The sequence below is a fragment of the Narcine bancroftii genome, chromosome 14, assembly GCF_036971445.1.
Source record: "Narcine bancroftii isolate sNarBan1 chromosome 14, sNarBan1.hap1, whole genome shotgun sequence".
NCBI lineage: Eukaryota > Metazoa > Chordata > Chondrichthyes > Torpediniformes > Narcinidae > Narcine > Narcine bancroftii.
In genome coordinates, this window is record NC_091482.1 from 50,662,441 (window position 1) to 50,688,791 (window position 26,351).

The 26,351-nt window shown below is 42.0% G+C and overlaps 1 protein-coding gene across 1 annotated transcript in view; it reads right to left on the reverse strand.

The window, feature by feature from the left end:
* Positions 1-26,351, reverse strand: part of LOC138749786 (ADAMTS-like protein 3) — a 428,872-nt gene that overhangs the window by 41,684 nt on the left and 360,837 nt on the right. Inside the window, exons 20-23 of the mRNA XM_069911655.1 lie at positions 13,656-13,783; positions 7,601-7,729; positions 6,519-6,701; positions 4,571-4,690 (exon numbers count right to left, since the gene is read on the reverse strand). Coding sequence (XP_069767756.1) covers positions 4,571-4,690; positions 6,519-6,701; positions 7,601-7,729; positions 13,656-13,783 — 560 coding nt within the window. The remainder of the gene's footprint in view (positions 1-4,570; positions 4,691-6,518; positions 6,702-7,600; positions 7,730-13,655; positions 13,784-26,351) is intronic.

Below are 26,351 nucleotides of genomic sequence, written 5' to 3' on the forward strand. Positions count from 1 at the left end.
ACCATCTGGAAAGCGGTTATGCTTTCCCTCAGGGCCAAAGGCCTTCCCACCGCTCGCTGGCAGGATGTGCTCACTAGCGCCCTACACTCCATCCGCTCCCTCCTATGCAACGTGACCAATGCCACCCCCCATGAAAGGATGCCCCCCCGACTGTTACAGTCCCTAACCTCCCACCAGTCTCTTTCCCCTGTTTTTTTTTTACAGCCCCTCCATTCACCCCAGGGTCTGTTCTCACAGAAGGGGTGAATGTGATAGTATGGATTCTATCACCAATGTGTATATGTATATATTGTAGTATAGGATGGTTGTGATTGGCTGAGAGCATAGCCACGCCAAATGGCAGGTCTTAAAGGGTTGCTCCTAGCCAGACCCAGGTCATTCTGGACTGGTCGACCTACATTTGATACGCTCCAGTCTTCTAGTTAATAAAAGCCTTGGTTTGGATCAACAAGCCTTTGATTCTTTCGACGTGCTCTACAGTGCCTAAATTAAAAAATTTAAAATCTAACTCTGTCTATCTTTTCCCTTTATCTCCTTTCAATTGATTCTCACCTTTCCTCATATTCAATTAACACCTTTTGCCTGTTGCCCTGGATTCCTCCCCTTCTGATCCTTCCCCCTTTCTTTCCCCGGCCTTGTTTTCTCACCCGTACCTTGAGGAAGTGCTCAGGTGCGAAATCGGTGATTTATCTTTACCTCCTATGGACACTGTGAGACCGGCTGAGTCCCTCCTACATTTCTGTGTTTTTAACCTACCAACCTGCAGAGTTTTGAATGTCGGAAGCAACCCTCAGGGAGGAAAGTGTAAACTCCACACCAAGAGCTCAGACGTCAGGATTTGAACCCGGGAGTCTGGCACTGTGAGGAAACAGATCACCTTGCATCTCTCTTTAGTCATTCTTTGTTCTAAATCTTTTGAAATCAAGGATGATTTTTCAAAGATCCAGGAAAGAACATCCTGTAATTAGAATCAGTCTTCATAACATTGCATGAAAAGTGGACAGTTAGCACCGCACAGTTTCTGAGAGAGGAGTCAACAATGGAAATAGTGTGAGTCATGGAGCAAGAAAAAACAAATCTAAAAACACAGTTGCATGGTTCTTTTCAAACTTGCTGAAGTCAAAATAATAGAATCCCCCAAAGGTTAAGTTTCAAGCTGCAAACCAAATAAAGGACAGATATTGGGTTGAATAATTTTACCAACAGAATGACAACATTTGCAAACAACGCCTCAATAGATTAAAAATCAAGATGTAATATTCAACAAGCTAATTAAATACTTCTCAACTAGCTCACTGATCTGCACTGATACTGGCTACAAGCCAAGATCATAATATTCTTAACAAAGAAAAAAAATTGACAGAAGCCAGGAGACATCAACATGAAATGGCAATGATTAAAGTGTGCTTGGAGAAACAGAAAGAAGAAAACGTCTAAATAGACAGGGTGGTGAAGGTGGCATGGGGCATACTTGCCTTCATTAGTCAGGGCACAGAGTATAGGAGCAGGCACGTCATGTTATCACATCAGTGGTTAGGCCACTGTTCTTGCAAACCAGGGGTTGTGAGTTCATTCCTCGCTGGGGCTGGACAAAGTGGCAACTCTCTGTCTTCCTTAGGGTTGACAAAGTGAACGAATTTCATGGATGTTGGATTCTAAGTGCAGTATTATGTGACAATAATGGAACCTTTAACTAGAAAAGACATTAGGAGATGTTTATAGAACAATGAAAGGGGATCGTATAGAAATGTATAAAATTATGAAAGGCAGAGATAGGATTGAGGGAGGTAAGTTGCTTCCATTGGTGGGGGAGACGAGAACTAGGGGACATAGCCTCAGGATTCAGGGTAGTAGATTTAGGACGGAGATGAGGAGGAACTGGTTTTCCCTGAGGGTGGTGAATCAGTGGAACTTGTTGTGCATTGAAGCAGTGGAAATGAGTATATTTAAGACAAGGTTGGATAGTAGGGAAATTAAAGGATATGGGGGAAAAGCCAGGTAGGTGGAGATGAGCCAATTATCAGTCCAGCCATGGTGAAGCAGGCTGGATCGCCGACTCCTGCTCCTATTTCTTATGTTCTTAGTGAGACCACACGTGGAGTACTGTGAGCAGCTTTGATCACCCTCAGATATAGGAAATATACTCTTAAGCTGTAAAGGGTGCGGAAAAGATTCACGAGAATGTGGCTGGGCTTGAATTAAATGCAGAGGATGGTTAAGCTGTGTCTTTTCTCCTCGGGACATAGGAGGTTGGTTTTTGCCTTGATTATCAGAAAATGTTGAATAAGTCTGGAAAATGATATTAACATTTTAATTGCTTTGGAATACATTCGTGCAAACTGCTTACAATTCAAAATCTCCGTAGTTCCTGCATTAACAATAAATAGTCTCCCATAGAATCCCATGGCACTGACTAGCCAATCATGAGCAAGGATGGCAAAAACATTACAAGCACAAGAGGACCATTTAGCCCCACACATATGATCATTTACCTCAGCAATGCTTTCCTGCACAATCCTCTAACACTTTGTTCCCTTAATAACCAAAAGATTCTTTAAATGAAGAGGTGGCCAAACCGTAGCTTGCGAGCCACATGTGATTTCTTGACATATAATGTGCGGCTTGAGGAAGATTGATGGCTGAGACAGGAATCGTACAAGCTGGTGATCACCATGGTAGTGTTGGTGGGCGAGGCTTGCGATTGCAAGATTGCCGTCGGTCTCAAATATCTGGTTTACTGTACGTGGCTCTTACGTTAAGCAAGTTTGGCCACCCCTGCTCTAGTGTCATGTAATAAAACAGTGTCACATGGCATGAAATTTGCTTTATTCTACCGTAAGGCAGACAAATATTTGCCATCAGCAGAAATTGCTCAGCGTCCCTTACAGTCAGAGAAAGAGAAGCATAAGAAAGTCCTCCCAGATTGACAGAGTGTCTGTGGATTTGCCTCCAGCAGCCTTCAGTCCAAGCCTTCAGCAGCCCGAGCTCCAGATCCAAACCTCCAACACGGTCAGGTAGCTTCCAGCCCCCTCGGCACCCTCTTGCATTCCTTTTCCGATATCTGGTACCCCCTTCAGCCAGTCTCCAGCCTGGCGCGACTCCTTTGACTGCAGTTGGCGGAGGTTCCTCGCCTTGACTGCCAACAGCCTGTGCGCTCTTCATTCGCGGTGCCCCTCACTGGTCCGCTGCCGTGGTCACCGTCCCGTGGGTCATCTCCTTGGGTTCACCTTCTCAAACAGGGGGTGGTCTTTCCATTTTCAGGTGATCTGTGCCAGTCCGCTGCTTCCCCAGTGTCTGCCCCCTCGAGGTTGCCTGCCGAAAACAGAGACAGAGCCATCTTCAGCTCAGTCCCTGTGATCGCAAGATTTTAAAATAAACCACCGTCGGCTCCTTTAACAGGTAATTTAAACCCTGTACAGAGCCGTCGGTAGTTATTTTTGTTCATTTTTGTTCACCACCATTTATTTTCCTACACTCCCCCCTGACTTTAAACAACTGCCTATGGGTTGAAAGTTCATTCCAATCCCAGGTGCAGAGTTTTGTCCTTGGATGCATGAAGTCAATGGAATTGAAATCCGGAAGTTGTATACAAACGTGCAGTCACAACTGCATTGTCCCATTTCAGAGTCAGGTTATAATGAACTTCTACCTCTCACACACCCTGTGCACAACGTCTCCCAGCTGATCCCGCCGGGGAAGAGATCCAGGAGGATCAGAGCCAGCACCACCTGGCTGAGGAACAGCTTCTTCCCACGGGTTGTGAGAAGGCTGAACCACCAAAGGATCTGCTCACACTAACCCATCTCATGAAACAATATTTGTTTGTCTATATAAATACTTGTCCTGCATATGTATCGTTTGTCTGCATGTGAGTTATGTCTGGTTGTGCGTCTGCGTGTTTCGCAGCGAGGACCAGAGAATGCTGTTTCGTCTGGTTGTACATGTACATTCAGATGATAATAAACTTGACTTATTTTGTTCTCCTGATCAGTTCTTCGTTTATGTTCTCAATTATTCAGGTGTCATCAACATCAAAAGTTCAGTCCCACCACCAGCTACTACTTTGTGTCCAATTCAGACCACGACAAAATAATAATATTTTCTTTATTACAATTCCAATAAGACCTGCATTCATGTTTAACGATTCAGAACTGGCCCCTCCAATGCAAATGATCTACAGAAATATTCTTCAGATGTCTTCCAGACATTTCGTTCCTTGGAGTCAAAAATGATTCCAAAAATAGACTGGAATAATTAGACAATGGTTTAGCTGTAACTTATTCCAAAGGGTGTCATAACAAACCAATGTCAGACTCTAAAGCAGCCATTGTCAACATTTTCTTTTTAACTATGGCCCCCTTAGGACTTCGCTCAAAGTTTATGGGGCTCCTTCCCCGTGAAGCAGTTAAGTTCAATTAGTTTCTTCCATTGTTCTCTCCTACCAACTACATAAAAATAATTTTTTTTCAATGATTTCAGTCCGTGGCATCCCTTAAATGTGCTGTTGCCCCTGTTGAGAATGGCTACACTAAAATATGAAGTGTTGACTAAAAGGAAAACAAGAACTCACCCATACGTAACACATCCCCTTGTTTAACCATAATTGGAACGCCGAACTTCGATGCCATTAAGACACGTTTTTTCCCTTTGGTTTGATGGAATCCTATAGTTTGTCGAGCATCTCCTGGCTCTGAGTAGAAGAAAGAATTATTTGTTGTTTATCAAATTTTATTTTTAACTTTGAATTTTGCTTCTCGTTACAATATCTCCCTCTTCAACAGAGTGGTAAAAACAGTCATCTTCTGTCAGTACATTTAGTATAAGACTCGGCTAGTCACTGGGATATAAACTTCAACAAAGAATCATATGTTCCCAGATCCTTTTTTTTCCCTCACCAGCTTCAATAAATTTTCAAAACTGTTGACTTTTGCAAAATACTTTTAATAAAACCCTGATAATTGCATAAATCAGGATGTTAATCCTTATTAATACCCAATGCATCTTTAATTCACTTTTAGCAGACATCCAAAAATCCACTTACCAGAAATCTGGACCACTTGAGAATTTGGACTATTCAAAAGCACAAACGTTTAAAATTTTACTGACTTTTATGTGTGTACGAGTGAGTGTAAGTGCCACAGATGCACAACAGTATATTTATTTTTCCTTAAAACTGCTCGTTTTGATAGATGAAGCATGCTGAATTTGCTCGTGAATAAACTATCAAAATGTATCTTTATTCGTCCTTAAATTTTAATTTTAAATGCACTGCCTAAGAATCCGGAAAATCTGAACCAACCCTATCCCTGAGTGGTGGGTATTTTCGGAATTCTATTGTCGCTGAAGCAATGTGTTCTCATAAATTTCCATTGAGCTCGACAAGCTTAAACGAGTGTATGAAATGGGCTCCTGTTCACCTTAAAGGGAGTGTGGGAGACTAGGCCCTTGTGAGTCAAAGAGAGTGCAATGAGTCAGAAGGGAGCCTCTTGTGAATTAGATGGAGAACCATTGGGATTTCCATTTGGCTAATTGCTGCATAGGCAGGTCATCCTCAACCCCCCCCCCAGCCCCTGAATCCCAGAAATATTTCACTCGGAACATTTCTAACTGATGTGCAGGCACCATCGCAAAACAAAAATCACACATAGTAACTTTCCCAAGAATTACTTGATGTAATATTTATTATTATTATACTATATATTAATTACCCTGTAAATATGTGTGTACGATGCAAAAAATTTTGTACCAAAATTCAAGCTCCAAGTAGTGGGTCTCATTATACACACATATTTTTGGCAGTGCAAATCAGGTGGGCAAGGGAGGAGAGAGAGAAGGCAGAGCAAATTGGGTGGGTGAGGGGGGAGAGAGATGGTAGTGTGAATCAGGTGGACGAGGGGGGAGAGAGACAACGGCACGAATTGGGCAGGCGAGAGGGTAGAGAAACGCAGTCCGAATCGGGTGGGCGAGGGGAGGGGGGTCATATTATATACGGGGGTAAAATTTTTCTCCCTTTTTCCCCTCAAAAATGGGGGTCACATTATACTTGAAACACATTATACACGCATATTTACGGTATATGGCTTAAAATGTAAACATTAAACGACATCTACTAAAATTGTGCTTTTAAATTTTTGGCCTTCAAGTCCCTGTGGCCCAATTACACCCAAATGGCCTACAACCCTGGTACATTTTGAAGGGTGGGAGGAAACTGGAGCACCCAGAGGAAACCCACGCAGGCATGGTGAGAATGTCCAAACTCTTTACAGACAGTGCCAGATTTGAGCCCAGGTCGCTGGCGCTGTAATGGCATTGCGCTAACCGCTATGCTAATCATGCCGCCTCGACCTAGATCTCCATCCCCGAACTAGATTTCCACCAAAAGCAATTTAAGATTGAAGATAATAAAGCACAACAGAGAACTTGGGGATTAATTTCTTTCTGATTTGCTCGCGCTGGCTAGGAATAAAATTTGGTATGTTGTCATGAACAATGCGTTGATTAATAATGTGAGAACTTACCAATTAGTTTAATAACTGTTGACACAGTTGCTTGCCCAATTTCATTTGTGGCTGTACAATTGTACATTCCTTGATTAGTAAGGGTTGTGTTCATCAGTGCCAAAGATCCATTTTGAAATATAACTGAATTGTTCCCTAACGGACCGTCTTTTTTTTGCCAAATAACCTTAGGTTCAGGGACACCTGTTCAAACAAATAACATTATTCGGACTCTCTAGATGCAAAAACCTTGTATAATTTCAGAACAGCATGCTTATAAAACAAGGCTTACAAGTGACACATTGTACTTAGGAGTTTAACAATGTTTTGGAATGTAATATTATTTAAACCACTTATTTTGTGAAGAATTAAAGAATGGTATTGGTGACTTAATTTCCAATCTTCATTTCAAGTGTCAGTAACATATGGAGAACATAAGAAAGATTTTAAACTACTTTCTACTTTTCAAACTCTTAGCAAGAACACCCTCCCCTCCCCTTGTTTAGATTTAGATTTGGACGAACAGCATGGCAACAGGTCATTTTGGCCCACAAGCCCATGTTGCCCAATTACATTTTGGAGGGTGGGATAAAACCGGAGCCGCCGAGGAAAATCCCATGCAGACACGGGGGAAGAACGTACAAACTCCTTACAGCAAGTGTGGGATTCAAATCCCGATCCCGATCACCGCTAACTCCTAACAACTGTAAATTACTTTTAAAGCATGGCTTTTATTGAAATATAAGTTAATGCAAAAATTAAAATGGGCCATCAGGGAAACTATTTTAATTGGTTGGCGAGTCAATAACCAGAGGGATGAAGTCTCTTCAACAGAAGAGCCATTAACAAGAATAATTTATTTTCTGAAGGCAACGTTAAACCTTAGCAGTGTGTGTGAGATCAGAAACAGCACCCAGAATATTTGTACAGAAGGGAAAAGCTATACATTTAAAATTAAAGAGGGAAAGTTGAGAAGACTGAGACCTAGAGCAGAGGATCTGCTTAAAAAGGTCTCCTGCACTGAGAAAACTTCAAATACTGAAGCGAATAACATAGTTTGAGATTAAATAAATGGTACAAATCATCCATTCTGTTCCACTTACCTTCAACGGGGCAATTAATGATTATCGTCACCCCGAGTCTGGCCAATAAATCACTTCCAACAACAACTGTTAAGTGCGACCTTGCAAGGTTTGTGATATTTTCTCTGGAAAACTTGATCGCAGGGGATTCTGGTGACATAATGGCAAACACAGAGGAAGTGTCAAAGCTGCGGTGTTAAACATTGATGAATTTCCTGTGCTTTTGCCTAGATTTCAGCACAATGTGAATTTAGCTCAAATGTAGCAGCAAATTCAAGTAAAAACAAAGTGAAGCGCAACTTTATTAATTCACTTCAAAACTTTTAAATACGATTGAAAATGAAACATCGATGGAAAGTCACTCTGCTAAAGTTATGGATTGTGCTTCAGAGTAAAATGTGACCATGTCCACTAAGAACTTACAACATCTAATGCCCATGGTTGTTCCATATTGCAATGCATCTTGTAGTCGGAAGACGCTTTAACATCGTAAAACCTTGCACAGATTTACCCTTGGCTCAAAACACTGCTGTTTACCTTCAGCATCATGTTAAGATGGCAGTTCTGACTGGAGTCTTTCTACCTTCTGTTAAGCTTAGAGAGACCTGAAAATTTGGGCTAGATCTCATTCTTTATGCACACTCCTGTCCGTGGACCATACACGGAGCAAGATGTGCTGCAACGATATTGCTACAATCAGCGGTTTTCAAACATTTCCTTTCTATTCACTAAGCTCCCCTTACTGATAATCACAGAGCACCTGTGGCTTAGGAATTATTTAAGGTGGTAGATGAGTGGAAAGAAACTGGGCCACATTGATGACTGCTTTGTTGCTACTTGTGCAGAGCTTGTCAATTCCATCATTTTTGAAACCAACTTCCACCCTGCCCTCAAATTCATCCAGACGAGCTCTAATACTTCATTTTTTGATCTCTCTGTCTTCATCTCTGGAATTAGACAAGGCACAGCTCTATAAGCCCACCCAATCCCACAGCTTGACTGCACATCCTCCCACTGTGCCTCTGAATGGAATTCATCCCTTTTTCCTCATTGTCTTCATCTTCAGTGCCGTTGTTTTCAAGAAGAGCCCTTTTCCTTTCGGGCTTCTCTCCTCCTTCCAGAAACATCTTCCGTAGCTGATGGAGCATTCAACTCCATTTCAAACATCTCACCCTTTGTCCCTGCCAAGACAGAATAAAAATCTTTCATCCATCCAACAGATCCTCCGCCTTTTCCGCCTGCTTCAAATGTGATCCCCTCTTTATGACATCCTCGTCTGTTAATCTCTCTATATTTACTCTTCCATGTCCCCTGACGCTTTTCCCCTGCAACACCTGGGCCTTTACTCCCACCCCACCTTTATCCTGGGACCTGAACAAGTGAGGCAGGGATTCACGTACACATCTTCCAACCTGGTCTTCAGCAGTCAGTGCTTGCAATGTGGCATCCTCTATGTCAGTGAAACAAAGCATGGACTAGGCGACTGTTGGGTAAAACACCTGGGCTTTGTCTGCAGCTGCCATCTTGAGGTTCAAGTTGCATGGCATATTATCTCTCCATCTCACTCTGACCTGTCTGTCCTCAGCCTCTTCCATGGCTGCAGGGAAGCCAAACACAAATTGGAAGGAGATTCGGTACATTACCAAACACTCGAAAACATCTACAGGTGTACTGCATAGAGCATTCGGTCCGGTTACATCACTTGCCTGGTATAGAAATGTCAACACTCAGGACAGGATAAGTCTCTAGAGAGTTGATAAATCAGCCTTCAACATCTCAGGCACCAGTCTTCACTCTATCGAGGTCATCTACAAGAGGCAGTGTCTTAAGAAAGCAGCCTCTATCCTCAAGGACCCCAACCACCCTCTTCACTCTGCTACCATCGGGGAAAAAAAAGTACAGGAGCCTGAAGACGAGCCCTCAGCAGCACAAGGACAGCTTCTTCCCTGCTGCCATCAGATTCCTGAATGATCAGTGAACCAAAGACAGTGCCTTATGGTAACTTTTCGTGCACTATTTTTATTTATTTTTGTAAGGTGGTTTATATAAATGTTTGCACTGTGACGCTGCTGTAAAACAACGAATAACTTCTGATTCTGAACATTATCCCACCATATTCCGCGTCAGTTCATTGGTATGAACAGTTGGGGGTGTAGTGCTGCCAGATCTCACTGAACTGTTGCTCCGGCACCTCATTGCTCTCGATGGCCATTTCCTCACCATCCTCCCCCCCCCACTGCTGAGTGCTATTCTGGACATACCGGGTACCTGTTTCTTTCATGACCGGTCATCCTCCTTTCTCATCCTGCCACTCGTTCTCAATTATACAATGCCAAATACAACATGACGGCCCCCAAAGGCCAGGTCTTGCGAGACTTCTCTTTTTGGTAAGCTCCGCCACCCAAAATATTAGCACTGCCTCCCTGTGAACAATTTCAGCGAATTACCCAGTGAGCACCCCTAAACACGCTTGCCTGTCCACTGCAGTTTATTATCCCTTTGTTCACCTTTTCAATCCCCTGCCTCTCCTGGTTCCATCTGTCCATCACCTCTCTACCCCCACCCCAAATCTGGATCCACCTATCACCTACCAGCCTTTGTCCTACCCATCCTCCATTCTGGCAATCCTTCCTCAGGGACTTAAAACCCCAAAGAGTTAGCAGACACTTTTTGCCTCCATGGACTCTACTATAGCACCTAGTAGCCAGAATACTCCTGAGGTTGTCTGATCTCAGAAGCTAAGCAGGCACAGGCCTGTTCAGTATTAGAGGGGTGACCGCCCAGGAACACCAGGAGCTGTAGGTTTCTGCGAGGGGCGCTGGACAAAGTGGGGACTCTCTGTCTGACTTACGGTAGATAAAAGTTAAAGAATTTCATGTACGTTACATTCTAAATGTAGTATTATGTGACAATAATGGAACCTTTACCTTTAACTTAACACACTGAGTTATTCCAGTGGTCTGCCCACAGAAAGAGCAAAGTTTTGAGCTCATTAGATTTCTACAACATATGGGGACTGATGACATCAGTAGCCATCTACTGTAAGGCCATCTACTCCTTGATGCTTGTATGATGTTATCAATGGCTAGGCTATCACTGCTCATGACATCAGAGCTTAATATCGCTGGTAAATTGAGCCAAGCATGTGCTGTTCGTTTGAAAACCTGACCTGGTGAACTGAAGCCTGGCTTGGTAAGAATTCTATGGTCATTTGCAAGGTGCCTTGAGAGGTTTCACCTTCTACTCCAGTCACTGAGCATAGCTAATTTCTTTTCCAGAGGAATCTCTTCCTTTATCCGCACCAGGGATTCTCTATTCGGAGGAAATGCCTTTAAAATTCCCTGAAATCTGTCACTGGATGTGTAAAACGAGATTGGGCAGTTTCAGAATTGATGCAAACTAACACGCTCCTGAAGAGAACTCAAAGGCAATTTATTTTAATTTTAGCAACCTAGCATGGTAGAAAGCCCTTCCATCCCATGAAACCCATGACGCTCAGTTACACCCAATAAACCTCCCAAACCCAAACGTTTTGGAGAGTGGGAGGAAAGTGGGTGAAAACCCATGGAGATCATGGGGAGAATGGGTTGGGAGTAGGGGAAAGAAAGATTGAGTCACTGACGATCAACCCAGGCGCACTTCAAGGATGCATGCTTAGCTCACTGCTCTATTCTCTCCAAAATTCCAATGCTATATGCAAATTTGCTGATGACACCACAGTTCTCGGCAGAATCACATACGGCAATGAGGAAGTGTACAAGAGGGAGGTAGATCGGCTCGTTGAGCGATGTCACGATAACATCCTTGCACTCAATGTTAGCAAAACCATGGAAATGATTGTAGACTTCAGGAGGAAATCAAGAGAAAACGAACCAGTCCTCATTGAGCATCAATGGCTCAGCAATGGAAAGGGTCAAGAACCTCAAATTCTTCAGTGTCAACATCTCTGAGAACCTGACCTGGAGCCTCCACATTGATGCAATCACAAAGAAGGCTCGCCAGCGGCTATACTTTGTGAGGAGATTCACTATGCCACCAGAGACACTCAAAACCTTTTCCAGGTGTACCACGTAGAGCAATCTGTCTGGTATGAGGTGCCAACTCTCAGGACAGGAGAAAAACTCCAGAAGGTTGTTGTTGACGATGATAACGATGAGACACTTTATTGTCACGATGCTGGTGGACCAGCCAATGAAACACAATCAACGTTGACCAGAATTTAAGATAGAATCGCATCGATCACGATAAAAACATACAATAAATCATATACAATTCAAACCATGTGAGCGAATTAAGTGCCCACTGAACTCCAATCTGCGAACCCACTGGGCATGCACCAATTGAAGACTCGTGCATGCGCACAGGAATTAAGATGGCTGCGCCCAGTAATTAACAAAGTAATTACGCACATTTTGGCTCTTACATGCCCTGTATCCCTGTGATAATTTGTCAAATACAACATTTGATTAAAAAGTTTGCTTTAAGACTTCGGTACTCCACGCGCGTGGGCAACATTCCGACTTGCGCCCATTTTGAGGTACGGCCGATCCTTCAGTCCCAATTACGTAAGTTGGGGAATACCTGTATGGAAGGCTCGAGATAAAACTGACTGAAGAAGAAAAACACAGGGATTCCCGAATACTAGGCTTTCACTGTGAAGATTAAGAGTTGATGAACATAGAGAGTGATCCTTCTAAAAAATTCATTAAAGTAGAAGGCACCTCTTGGAACTTCTTTTAGATTGCTAAACCTGATTTTCGATTCACTTTCTGCTAAGATTCTTAAGCAATACGCAGCATAAATACCATTTCTAGTGCAACTCTCCAAAGCAGCACATGTACGAACAATGTAAAAAAAATAGAATTTTCAATCTCTGTTGAGTAAGAGCTTTTATTCATTGACTGAAGAGTGGATAAATGACAAATTAACAACTCAGCCATCACATCTGGTGGACCTCATTTATAGATGGATACCTGCAATTAATCCCTGACTTTAATGAGAAGGTCACCAAAATGTCAGCTATCAATTCAATTTTGTGTTTGTGAATAGAATTCTGTAAAGTATTTATCAGTATCATTGTTTAAAGAGAGCTCGGAAAATATGGAAGGACCCCGACCATCCTGCATACAGGATTGTCCAACTACTCCCATCTGGAAAGAGATACAGAAGCATTAGAGCCAGGTCCACCAGGCTGAGTAATGGGTGGGTGCGACTGCTGAACTGTGGAAACAACTCCCTCCAACTTTACTATTTATTAATAATATTTATTTTTAATTTACGTAGATAAAACAGGTATTTAGGTTCTGTGTATGTGCATCACCTGTTTGTATGTGTGTTATATCTGTATGTGGTTTATATCTATGTGTGCTTGCACTGTTTTTGCATTGTGGACCGGAGAACACTGTTTTGTCAGGTTGTACTTGTTTTGATAGTGTGCTATTGATCCTCCTGACCACTAGAGGAAGTCAAAGACTAGTTCATCGCAGCTGGGGGGATGCCTCCACAAGGTCTATTCTATAGCTAATAAAATATAGTTGTTTTAAAAGAACCCAAGTTTCTTTATTACAATAAAAGAAACATCACATGGTATGCCTGTATTAAGAAAATCCACACGTTATCAAAGCACATGATAGACCGAATTTCTAAAAGAAAAACAACTGCACCCTGAAAACGTTTGGGCTGCTCATGCTGCGTTTACATTTGTGTTGAAATTTAAATTGAAATGAATACTGTGTTAGTGTGTCATGTTAAACATCTCAAGGAAAGGGAATGTCATGATAGAGTGATAGTGATCCTTCTGACCACTAGAGGGAGTCAGAGACTAGTATGTTGCAGGTCAGGAATTCAAGATGGATGCCTCAAAAGGTCTATTCTATAGTGAATAAAGTATAATTGTTTTAAAAGAGCCCAAGTTTCTTTATTACAGTAAAATAAACATCACAGTACTGTTACAATCGGAAGATAAATAAACTTGAACTTGGGCCTGAATATTTCTAAGAACGCATCAAATTTCTGCCAAATAGTTGAATAAAGGGACTATTTAGATCAAATTTAAATGTCCCAAATATCATCTCACCTGAATACAATAACAATGAGGTTTCACTATCTGTTCCTAGTTCATTGGTAATGGTACATCCATAAAGACCAGCATCTTGCTTTGTGATATTCTGAACTTGAAGTCTTGCAGAATCCAACAATCGTACCCTGCAAAATTACAAGGCAATTTTAACATAAATTCAGATGCAGAATGTAATTCAACCTCTCCACACATTCTCTTTATCTGGTCAAATAAACAGGGGTCTAGCTTTTGCAACTCAAATTTTAACAATCTATCAAATACTTCCACTGGAGCCCACAAATGGACTGGTGCCAGATTGTTCAACAGTAAAATGTAAACAGTGGAAATCAGAAATTCACTGGAGAAATTCATATTGGGTTCAGCAGCATCTCTCAAAAGAGAAATATTTAATGTTTTAGGACGAGGACACTTTATCAGAACTGAGAAAGAGAGAGGGAAACACGATGGGCTGCAGACCCATCTGCATAATGCTGAGAACTCGGTCGGTCTTTTCGGCATCTATAGGAGACAAAAATATATTGCCGATGTTTCAGGCCTGAGGCCTTCTTCAAGGAAAAGTCAGAAGCAGGATATATCAGAAAGTCTCAGAATTCAAACAATGGGGAGCAATCCAGACCAACAACAGGTGTTAATTGTGTGAAAGGAGACAGGGAAAGGAGAAACAAGGTGGTGGGGGGGGGGTTAACGAAAGCCAGAGAAGTTGATTTTAATGCCAACCCGTTGGAGGGTGACAATGAGCCAAGGTCATACATCATCAAGTTAGGGGGAAAAACATACTGGAGGAATAGAAGGCACATCCTCCCGGTCAAAGAACAGATGAATATAGAGACCCAGAGGACCCAAAAATAATAGGGAGCCCCATCTCTGTTCCAGACAGCATCCCAACAACTGCAAATGAGGGTTAGCTGCCGCAAGCCGCAACTTCTGAAGAAGGATTCTATAAAAAGGAGGCGGGGCATATTTGCAGGCCTAACCCGCGATATCAGGTCTGAGCTGGATGTATATATATTTTGCTTAGTTGCTGTTGGTTTGATATATGTAGATGTGGAATACAATATGTGTGGGGGCCATCTCAAGAAGGGGAATGTAGGCAGCTGTAGTTAAGGCTGTTCTACTCTTGCTGCAATTGCGCCGCCGCCTCCATATTTACAGTGGTGTACTGCACATGTGCGGGGTACCTGGCTGGTTAGTAGGGAGTATACGGAAGGCTGTGGTCACAAGCTGCAAGCTCTCCCCCACCCCCTTCCCAGTAGTGTAAATAAATTTATCTTGCTTAGTAAAGCATTTGTTGCCTCTACCGATTCTACTCATTATTTTAAACACAACAATGAAGATGAGGTGTTGTTCCTCCAACTTATGGGTGGTCTTAGTCTGGTAGTGCACGAGACCCATGGACAGACATGTTGGCATGGGAATGGGATGGAGAAATGAAATGGGTGGCCACTGGGAAATCAGAGATTGCGGTGGTCAGAGCCGAGGTGCTCAACAAAGCGATCTCCCAGTCTGCGCTCAATCTTTCCGATCTAGGGGAGACCACAGGGGAAGCACCAGATGACCCCTGCAGATCGATCCACAAGTGAAATGTTGCTTCAGTTGGAAGGGCTGTTTGTTTTGGGCCTCGAAAGGTGCTGAAGGAGGAGGCATGGGTGCAAGAGGAGCATCTCCTGCGGTCACAGGGGTAGGTCCCAAGGGGATGATTGGTGGGGAGGGAGGAGTGGACAAGGGAGCAGAGAGGGGAGAGAAAAAAGTTAGGTGGCCTTAAAGGCTGGGACGAGGGGAGAGACAGCGGGGGAACGGTGGGTGGATCAAAAGGAATTTCTCTCGCAACATGTTGTCTTTACAAGGTAGTTAAGCTCTTTTGACTGTGCTATTTGCTTTAAATGTGTCCCAAAGTGTATACTTTGGCTTCTAGGGACTTGACCAGGCCTGACTATGTGGTCAAAAGAACAGGGAGAGGAATGAAGGTGAAGACATGTAAAACGATCTCTCTGGCTGTGACCTCCTGCACTGTAACAATGAGAACCAATGCAAGCTCAAGGTCAAATAAACAAATAAACAGGGGTCTAGCTTTTGCAACTCAAATTTTAACAATCTATCAAATTCTTCCACTGGAGCCCACAAATGCACTGGTGCCAGATTGTTCAACAGTAAAATGTAAACAGTGGAAATCAGAAATTCACTGGAGAAATTCACATTGGGTTCAGCAGCATCTCTCGAAAGAGAAATATTTAACGTTTTAGGACGAGGACACTTTATCAGAACTGAGAAAGAGAGAGGGAAACACGATGGGCTGCAGACCCATCTGCATAATGCTGAGGACTCGGTCAGTCTTTTCGGCATCTATAGGAGACAAAGATATATTGCCGACGTTTCAGACCTGAGGCCTTCTTCAAGGAAAAGTCAGAAGCAGGATATATCAGAAAGTCTCAGAATTCAAACAATGGGGAGCAATCCAGACCAACAACAGGTGTTAATTGTGTGAAAGGAGACAGGGAAAGGAGAAACAAGGTGGTGGGGGGGGGGGGGGGGGTGGTTAACGAAAGCCAGAGAAGTTGATATTAATGCAGGAACTTTACAAATTTAGATAATCCATTTTTTCCATTCTGTTTGCACCAGGGTCACAATATAATTATCATCCTTTTCATGCTGCCAAATAAATATTTTTTCTAAAATGATAGGTCCAACTGGGTGTTCATTTTTAATAATTTAAACATTCCATAACTTTTTCAGTGTACTTAGTGGTCCAACCCAGCTACATAAACGAGAGCAGGTTGTTTACCACTGTTGTCTAGCTGCTGGTTTACAGAGTAGAAAAGAAGAAAACTTGCAGTTAAATAGTGCTTTTCTCAACTTTAATATGACAATCAGAGATGAAACATCAGACATCAACCATGAAGGACTGAGAAAGTTCTCCCCTTCTTATTGTCGTTGGCAGAACCACTCCTTTCTTTTTAAAATATTTTTATTGAGTTTAACATATAAGGAAACATACAGAATGGAAAATCACAGAACAATTCATTTGTAAGCACGCACAAAAAAAGCAAAATGGTCGATAAAACTACATCAATAATTGTTTAATAATACCTCAAAAACAATTAAATTGAAATGATCTATGCAACCGTGTTAAACCTATTTGTTGAAATAAGTTGTTTAAAAAAAAACTAAAAACTAAATCTAATCTACCCCCTCCCTCTAATCAAGGTTACCTTGTATAAATTAAAAAAAAACAATAATGTGGAACTGTGAGCACTGTTGTGTGAAGAATTCAGACACAAAGTCCGCAGACTCTACAACAGCCTTTAAGCAGCTTAAACTTGTACACACCAGGTCTCTGTACCTTCCTGGTGCCCGACTGTCCCTAAAGGGTTCAGCTTGAGTCTTTAAACAGGCCGGTGATCGACAGCAGGTTGGTGGGGCCAGCCTCCCAGGTTGCCTACCTGCTGGTTCAGTGGCTGCCCCCTGCAATAGGCCGGGAGGAGTGCGGCCAGCACCACAGGAACCACTGGCGGCCTTCCTCCCCGCCACCCCCTACCCCCTGCGCCCCCGAGAGTACTACTCTGAGTAACTGCATCAACTGAAATGCCAGGTAGTGACTGGACCAGAGCCGCTCTCATAACATTTTATTGATTAATTACTGAACCAAATCTGGTGGCGTTTTCAGGCAATGCTTCCAAAGGCATGCACCAAATATTCAGTCCTCTGTAAATGGTATATGATACACAATGCTGTATTTTATATATCAGACATTTGGCACCATTTTTACAGGCATACTTAAAAAAAAATTGGATGTTTACTGTGGTGTTCTGGGTAAAATGATGATACCAGGAAATGTCTGGTTAAGAAAGAAGTCTGGCAATCTGAGGTAAAGTTGATGTAAAGCAGCTGAATACTAATTTCATTTGCGCTCTTATAAAGAAACTTGTTGCATGTGTGGGATCTCATTTTTGCACAAAATACAGAATTGACAAGACAAACAAGGTTTGAAGCAGAGTATTTCAGGATTCATCCTGTGAATGCCAGATCATTAAATCTCAATTAATATGATGCCTCCATCATCAAAATTAATAGAGTTTGCCCTGCATTATAAACAGAGAGCTGGTGGAGGAACTTAGCCGGTCTCACAACATCCACAGGAGGCAAAAATGTATTTACCTTCTTCACAAAATGCTGGTAATATACCTTTACCTTCCATGAACGCTGCGAGACCGGCTGAGTTCCTTGTGTTTTTACTACAATCACAGCGTCTGCAGACTTCATGTTTCACTCCTTCCTCTGTATTATCCTTGGTTCTTTGAATTGAACTCCATGCATAAATCTGAAGCAAAACTAGAAACATCTATCAGGTCAGAAAGCATCCGCGGAAAATGAACCAGAGCTAACATCAAAGGTCCAAGACCCTTCGTTGGAACTTGGCCTCTGATCTGAAACAAACTCAGTTTCCAATTCCATGGATACTGCCTCAACCGCTGAGTGTTTTCACTTCATTCTGGTTTTAATTCGAGTTTCTTTCAATCTTATTTATGTTACACAAATTTAAAGTGTCTTACTTAGATTACTTCAAGATCGACCATTTGTAAGAAATGTACCCTAAATTCATCCCACTGTATACAATAAAGATAGCAATTCATTATTTCAGACAAATGCCAATGAAATGGCCATAAAATCCTATTTATTAACGATCTAAATATGTTATATGATTCCCTGAAAGACTGGCTTTTGTAACCTTGAACAGAAGAATGCAGTAAATGACCGAATTTATGGCTGAGGGCTTTATCTTGGGATTAAAAGAAAAGCAAATTGTAGTTACTGAACAGCAGTACTGTTATTGAGAAATGGAAACCAAATACATGTAATAAGATTAGCCAAGGAGATACTTAAAACTGAAATAAGACATGCAATGTGCCTAAAATCAGTAACGCATCTCAGTTCCAAACAGTATTGATTGTAAATGATACTGCATTTAATCAAATGCCGCACAAATTTCTCTTAGTGATGATTTATGGACTGCAAACACATTCAAACAATTCCTACAGATCTCATCAGACTGAATTTCAATGTGGATTGAGGATAACACCTTGTTTGGAGACTGTGTACCAGATCGTTGCTGGCCAAGAATGATAATGTACAATAATATCCAACAAGCTGCAGAACACTAACAGAAGGTAAAGCCTAGAGCTCCAGCCAAATCGGTCATTGTTCAACATAATTATGATCACAAAACATTAATTACAAATTGTAAAATTAAAAAAAAACACATTTGCATTTAAAATACTTCTTGTCGTCCAGTTAGCGTTCTCTTTGAGAATTCTTTTGCTGAATTCTGTTCACTTATAATAGAACACGACAGCATAGTACAGGGCCTTCAACCCTCGATGTTGTGCCGACCCATATAGTCCTTTCAAAAAGACGTACTAATCCCTTCCTACCTTGAAACCCTCAACAGTATTTTTCTTTCATCCATGTACCTGTCTATTAAATACCCCTCAGGTTTCAGCCTCCACCAATACTTCTGGCAGGGCATTCCAGGTACCCACAACAACTCTCTGTGTGTTTAAAAAAAAACCCTGATGTCTCCCCTAAACATTCCTCCCTTCACTTTGTACATATCTCCTCTGATGTTTCCTATTCCTCTCCTGGGAATAAAAGGCACTAACTTTCCACCCTATCTACACCTCTCAGGATCTCACAGGCGCTCCATCCAGTTCCTTTGAGAATGCCAGGGATTGCAGTGGTGTTCCTGAGCATTGGATCAACAATAACTAATCATAAAAGGAAAATCTTCTGTACTTTTTTGACGGATGATGTTAGAGACGATTTCACAATAGAAAAAAAGGCGAAAATTAGAATGAAAGAATATGGACACCGATGAGGTGTTGGGAAGAGAAAAACAGGTATGTTCTCCCCAGGACTAGCGTGGGATTTCTCTGGATGGTCTGGTCTCCTCCCACCCTCCAAAACACGAAGGCTCGGTAGGTTAATTGGGTGCAATTGGGCACAGGTCTCATGGGCTATCACGATGTCTTGTTAAAAGAAATAGCCCTCCTGGCAGCAAACTTCATAATGGTCAGAAATATATATTTAAGCAGGATTTTGGGTGTATATCATCCCATCAACTTTCCTACCTTAAAATAACAATTAGATGCCTGAATGCCTTTTGCGTACACATATCTATCTTGTGATTTCCTGCAAAGCTGAGTTCTATTTCATACATTATCTTCCAAATATATCCCATTTCCTAACACTGCTCACAAAACACTTGTTTAAAGTCAGAAGTAAATCCCGACCATCACAGGGTTGTCCTTCGCTACTCTTTGACCTGCTGAGTTTCACCCAGCATTTTGCATTTTTACTTGTTTAAAGTCCCTGGTGGACGCTGCTATTGGCCCAGTGAACTGAAAGACACCAGGTTTACTGCTGCAAATACCAGTGGTAATTTTTCTGAGGGCTGTGGATTTGGATGAATTCCCAGTTTGGTTTGAAGTTTTCAACCCCAAATTTAATGAATGGTGTAAGCCTGGAATGACATTGATGTACCCAGAGTGTGGTGGAAAGGAAGTTCCAAAACAAACTTTAAGATGTCAGATGAGTACAGTTTGCATTGGCGATTTACAGCTGGAGAAAGTGTATGGTGATACTCTGATCAGAAAGTATTTTTTGTTAGTTTTTCTCTTCAGAACCTTCCTATAAATAGTTTAGAGTGGCAACCAACAGTAACACGTTCTTTGGCCTGTGTCTGCCGTTCGAACTTCAAGTGTAGTTAAACAGATTCAAATCATCTCACTTGCCAGCAATGGAAGATCTCACTTTGTTCTCAATGTTAGAAATGAGAAGGAAAAAATACCTGAAACCTTTGCATGTCATTCCACAAAAGGTGAAGCATTTAGGGAGAATCTTTCTCTCAGAGGGTGGGGGAATGAGGGTGGATGAGGGGTCGATTTTTACATTTAAGAGGAACTTGTACAACTGCATGGATGGGATGGATATGGAGGGCTATGTTCTGGGTGCAGGGGTTTGGAGCAAGGTGGAAAAATAGTTTGGCAATGTCTAGGTGGGCTGAAGAGGTGTGTTTGTTCAAAGTTTAGATTGATTGTCAGAGGACATACATGACATCACATACAACTTTGAGATCCTTTATCTGCAGGCAAGGCAGAATTACCACTTATTGGTAGGGCAAAAGAAACTATTCTCAAGAAGATATGTAGACATGTAAACAACTAAAGAAATGTAAACAAACTGACAATGCAATACAGAGTGAAAAAAAATCAATAAAGTGATAATGTAAATGAGTCTCTGATTGGGTTTATCATTGAGGAGTCTGATGGAGAAGGGGTAGCACCTGCTCCTGAACCTATTTTGCAGTTTTCAATGACTACATCCTTAACACCACAACTAAACTGAAGATTGCACGACTTATTGATGCCTTTACTTAGCTGTGCATTTCTTTCAATCAATTTCATATTGTGCACATCGGTGCACACCTCAGAACTGTGCCTGTTTTATAAGATCCAACTTGCATCGAGAAAAAGCAGCCCGCATTTCAAAGGAATGTACTCCGCCTGGCCTCTGCACACCTTTCTGGGATAGATGTTAGAGATGGAAATGTCGCGAGAAGACAGAGATTGTAGATGAAGGGGGAAAGTTTAAACGAGATTTGTTTACCCACAGAGGTGTAAATTCCTGGCACATGCTAATATGACAGCGACTTTTAAGAGACATGTAGAAAGAGCAATGGACAGGCAGTATTTATGGAGGAATACAAACCAAATGCATTTGTTCAGAATTAGTTAGGTTGACCTTATTGATTGGCTGAAGGACAGTGCTGCTCTCAATGTACTGATCTTAAACAGAGCAATGTTATGAAGTTCTTGGTTATAAAGATCTTGGATGGCACAACGAGCATTGTGCGTTTGTGCAATGCTATTACAGGACAGTGCCCAGGGTTCAAATCCAGCACTGTCTCTAAGGAGTAAAACACGCGGTGAGAGTGCGGAATGAGCCGTCAGCTAAATTGCTAAATACAGGTTCCGTGTTGACATTTAAGATAGAAGGGCGGCACGGTTAGCATATTGGATAGCGCCACGCCGTTATCCGCTCCGAGCCAGTGGTCAGGACCGAGGTTCAAATCGCCTGCTGTCTGTAAGGAGTTTGTACGTTCTACTTGTGTCTGTGTGGGTTTCTTCAGGGGGCTCCAGTTTCTACCCAACCTTCCAAAAAAAAATATGTACCAGGGTTGCTGGTCAATTGGGCAGCATGGGCTTGTGGGCCGCAAGGGCCTGTTGCTGTGCTCTATGTCTAAATTTAAAATAAGTTAACACCACGGTTGAAGTAAAAACATAATGTTGGAGAAACTCAAATGGTGTACTTTATAGAGCAAAAATGAAAATAACCTTGAAATGTTGGTGATATATCCTTATCTTTGCTCTATCTGCCGAGTTTCTCCAGCATTGTGATTTCACTCTCTCCAACAATTTCCCCTGCAATTTGCGTGGATTTCTCGGAGTTTTCTCCCACCCACCGAAACATACAGCATTGGTAGATTATTTGTTGAAATTGGGTTGCACAGGTTCCATGGGCTGGAAGGGCCTTCTGTTACATTGCATCGTTAAAGTTAAAAGAATTAAATCTGGATCAGCAAATAACCGTGTGCAAATACACCAGCTGCTGCCAGTTCCGATGACTTTGCTTCAGTCTCCCTCCAACCCTGCTATATTTAACCGCATGAAAAGACTGCGGCTCATTTTCAAACTTGCTGTGTATTACAAAAACGATACAAAACTCTAACCGCTTCCGTTGAATGCCACGGAAGGAGGAAGTTCAGTTTAATGTGCTTTTGATCAGGTCTCTGATCTAAAAGGTTCTCTTTCCACAGATGCTGCCTGACCTGGGAGCATTTGGAGGTTTAATTTCACAGAAATTAAAGCTTTTGGCGATCCATCTGTTAAGGAGATGAAATACTCTCTGTCACTGCTTTATTTCTTTCCTAAATGTGTTGGAGGAACCCGCTCTAATGATAAAACTGTTCGACTTAAACCCATGAACTTGGTCGATGATGGGGCTCAGACGAGAGTCCTTTTTTAGAGTGAAGAAAGTGAATGTAAAGACAAATATTCTCCACCTTTACATCGCTTCATTTACGTTCAAGAAAGCTCTGAGGGCAGATTCAACGAGAGATCTCTGATCTGCCTGGGGTGGGGGTATACTCAGGGGGGAAGGCAACTCTGCTGTAAGCGGCTGCAAAGGGGCGGGCTGATGAAGTCGCCAGCCCGTAACCCAGCAGCATAAATTTTAAAGAGCTCATTGTGTCCAGATACTTATTACTTACATCAATCACATCTTCACTCTGTTCATATTAGTGATGGCTAAAGTGTTTTGTTCTTTTGGGTGGGAGGGAATGTCTATATGAATTTTTCACTTGCTGGCGCATATGGATAACATCACGGTGATGCGCCGCGCTACTGCACCACTCGTCCCAGCTCCCTCAGCTCCGGAAGATGGCTCCTGACACTGCTTGATCAGCTTATAGGTCTTCTCCAGAGAAAGGAAAATTCACGTTTTTCTTTTTTTCATTGAGCTGGCTTTAAGGCGGGGTTCCATTAGGCCTTAGGCCTTAAGGGGCTAGCTGTGCAAGCCTAGAGGAGTGGGAACAATAAGGAGGAGACCCTAATGCTAATGATGTTTTCCATGGCTCCATGGTGGAGAATTTTTCAACAAGAATGGGTACCCACAGGGTAAATGCTTTGGAGATTAGGAGAGATAAAAATTTGAAGTCTTGGGTTAAAGGTGAAAGGGGTTTGGTATTGAAGATACAGGGAACTGATGGCTTCCTTGGACGTTAACATATTCTTTCTACATACCGTCCAATTTAAAAACAGCAGGAAGTCACCGCAGCTAAGGGGAATTTCCTCATGAAAAAAGGGGAATTTCCTCATGAAAAAAGGGGAATTTCCTCATGAAAAAAGGGGAATTTTCTCAGGAAAAAAGGGGAATTTCCTCAGGAAAAAAGGGGAATTTCCTCAGGAAAAAAAGGGGAATTTCCTCAGGAAAAAAAGGGGAATTTCCTCAGGAAAAAAGGGGAATTTCCTCAGGAAAAAAGGGGAATTTCCTCAGGAAAAAAAGGGGAATTTCCTCAGGACAAAAGGGGAATTTCCTCAGGAAAAAAGGGGAATTTCCTCAGGAAAAAAGGGGAATTTCCTCAGGACAAAAGGGGAATTTCCTCAGGAAAAAAGGGAATTTCCTCAGGAAAAAAGGGGAATTTCCTCAGGAAAAAAGCAGTGAGAGTGCGGAATGAGCCGTCAGCTAAATTGCTAAATACAGGTTCCGTGTTGACATTTAAGATAGAAGGGCGGCACGGTTAGCATATTGGATAGCGCCACGCCGTTATCCGCTCCGAGCCAGTGGTCAGGACCGAGGTTCAAATCGCCTGCTGTCTGTAAGGAGTTTGTACGTTCTACTTGTGTCTGTGTGGGTTTCTTCAGGGGGCTCCAGTTTCTACCCAACCTTCCAAAAAAAATATGTACCAGGGTTGCTGGTCAATTGGGCAGCATGGGCTTGTGGGCCGCAAGGGCCTGTTGCCGTGCTCTATGTCTAAATTTAAAATAAGTTCAATTCAAAAATTTGGACTGGTAGGAGGGTGGGATGGTTAGCGCAACACTGTTACAGTGCCTGTGACACAGGTTCAAATCCGGCACTGTGTGTTTGTACATTTTCCCTGTGTCTGTGCGGTTCAGTTTTTAGTTCCAGTTTTTATCCTCCCATCTTTCAAAAAAAATCTACCGGGGTTGTTGGACACATGGGCTGGAAGGGCCTGTTATTGTGCTGTATATCTAAATTTAAATTTTTAATTAAAAATAAAACATTAAATCTCTGATCAGCTAAAAATCAAATACCCCAGCTTCTGCCAGCTCAAATGACTTTGCTCCAACCCTGCTATACATGACCGCATGAAAAGACTGTTCTCTTCACACTATGGTCCAGGCGCAGGTCAGTGGGACAAGGGCAGAAAAGTAGTTCGGTGACAGGGCCTGTTTCTGTCCTGAAGTTTTCTCTGTCTGAATGCAATTTATTGCTGCGAATGAAAGCTCTACACCTCAATAATCCATTCTTGCCTGGAGCCCAAAACATGATGTTTTAACGTGGCATAAAATAAATCACAGAACTTGCTGAATATATCACTGCCGGAAAAAAAAAATGATGCAAAGGTTTGTAAAATATTTATACGTCTGGTGATATGAAACTTCTGATGTACTCCGCCATGGAACCTAAAACACCTTAATTACATTTTTCATTTGAATGGATATCACTTAATAGATCATTTTTTTTCTTTAAAGCCAGTTTACTATGTTGGATTTTATCCAAATATTACTGTAATGAATGTAGTCATTTTTAATCTATTCTTAATTTGAGGATATGCCAACCTTGGATAGATCCAAATATTTAGCTTGCAGATTTCTATGATACCACATACCGGTGAGTGGGTTAGAGTTCACTGCAAACTTAAATGAGAGATTGATCCAACACAGTTCTCACTTTGACCTCTTCTGCTGGAACACATCAGACTGCTTTTATTCACCCACACTTGGTGGAACTCATGAAGGACAAGAAAAATAATCATTTGGAACATTTCTTAAACAATATAATTTGAGGTCAGAGTTTCATGAGAGTATATGTTTTTTTAAACTATTAACCTCCAATTGCGTTTTGTATCGAAGATACAGGGAACTGATGGCTTCCTTGGACGTTAACATATTCTTTCTACATACCGTCCAATTTAAAACCAGCAGGAAGTTACCGCAGCTGGACTAGCTTAGATAATAGTGACGGTAACGTGAGCAACTCCTCCAAAAATTTAAGGAATTTAAATTAATTTATGTCCAGCTGGATTGAAGAGTAATATTTCCAGCATTTAGGTTGGCATGCATCATAAATCCCAGTAAGTGGTGGGCAGTTTTCAGATCAGATCAGATACTATTTATTGTCATGTAATAAAATCAGAAATGTAATAACACACAAAATCGCCTTCCGTCTGCCTAAAGGCAGACAAAGATTTGCCATTAAATTCACCACTTGATCACATCATGAGTGAAGACATGACTTGCAACCCAGTACTTCTGTCCTCTGCCACCCTCTGGCTCTGTGTGAAGGAATTATCTCTTCATTTACACATGGCTGCATGGTGGCATTCATTCCATTCCTACTTTAGAGCCATAACTGGGAGTCTCAGGGTACACTGCAGCACTGCAGAAGAGGAAAGACATTAATTACCTTTGTCCTTTGAATTGATTAGGGAGGTATTAAAGGTTCTCCAAAGACTAAGAATGCTAATGTGTACTGGCCACCAGTCCTTTGCAAACCAAACATCACCCAACAAGGAAGACATGCTGCTCTCAATGTACTGAGTAAGCCATTCCCAACAGGGGCCCTTACAGCCCACCACTCCCCCCCTACCTTGTTGGAGGCCAAAACACACTTAAGTAAAAGGCTTGAGTTCTTTTCACCTGTTAATTTTTTAACATATCTTTTGTATGTAGACCTTAGGGGAGAAGCGCAGAAGAAACCAAAACTTGGCTGCTTCACAGGAAAGGGAGCCCATTAGCTTTGGGCAGAGTTGAAAGGTGGGCCATAACCAAAAAAAGGATGAGAATGGCTGGTCAAAATTATGTACGAGAATATGTCAAAGATGGTTGGCCTGCACAC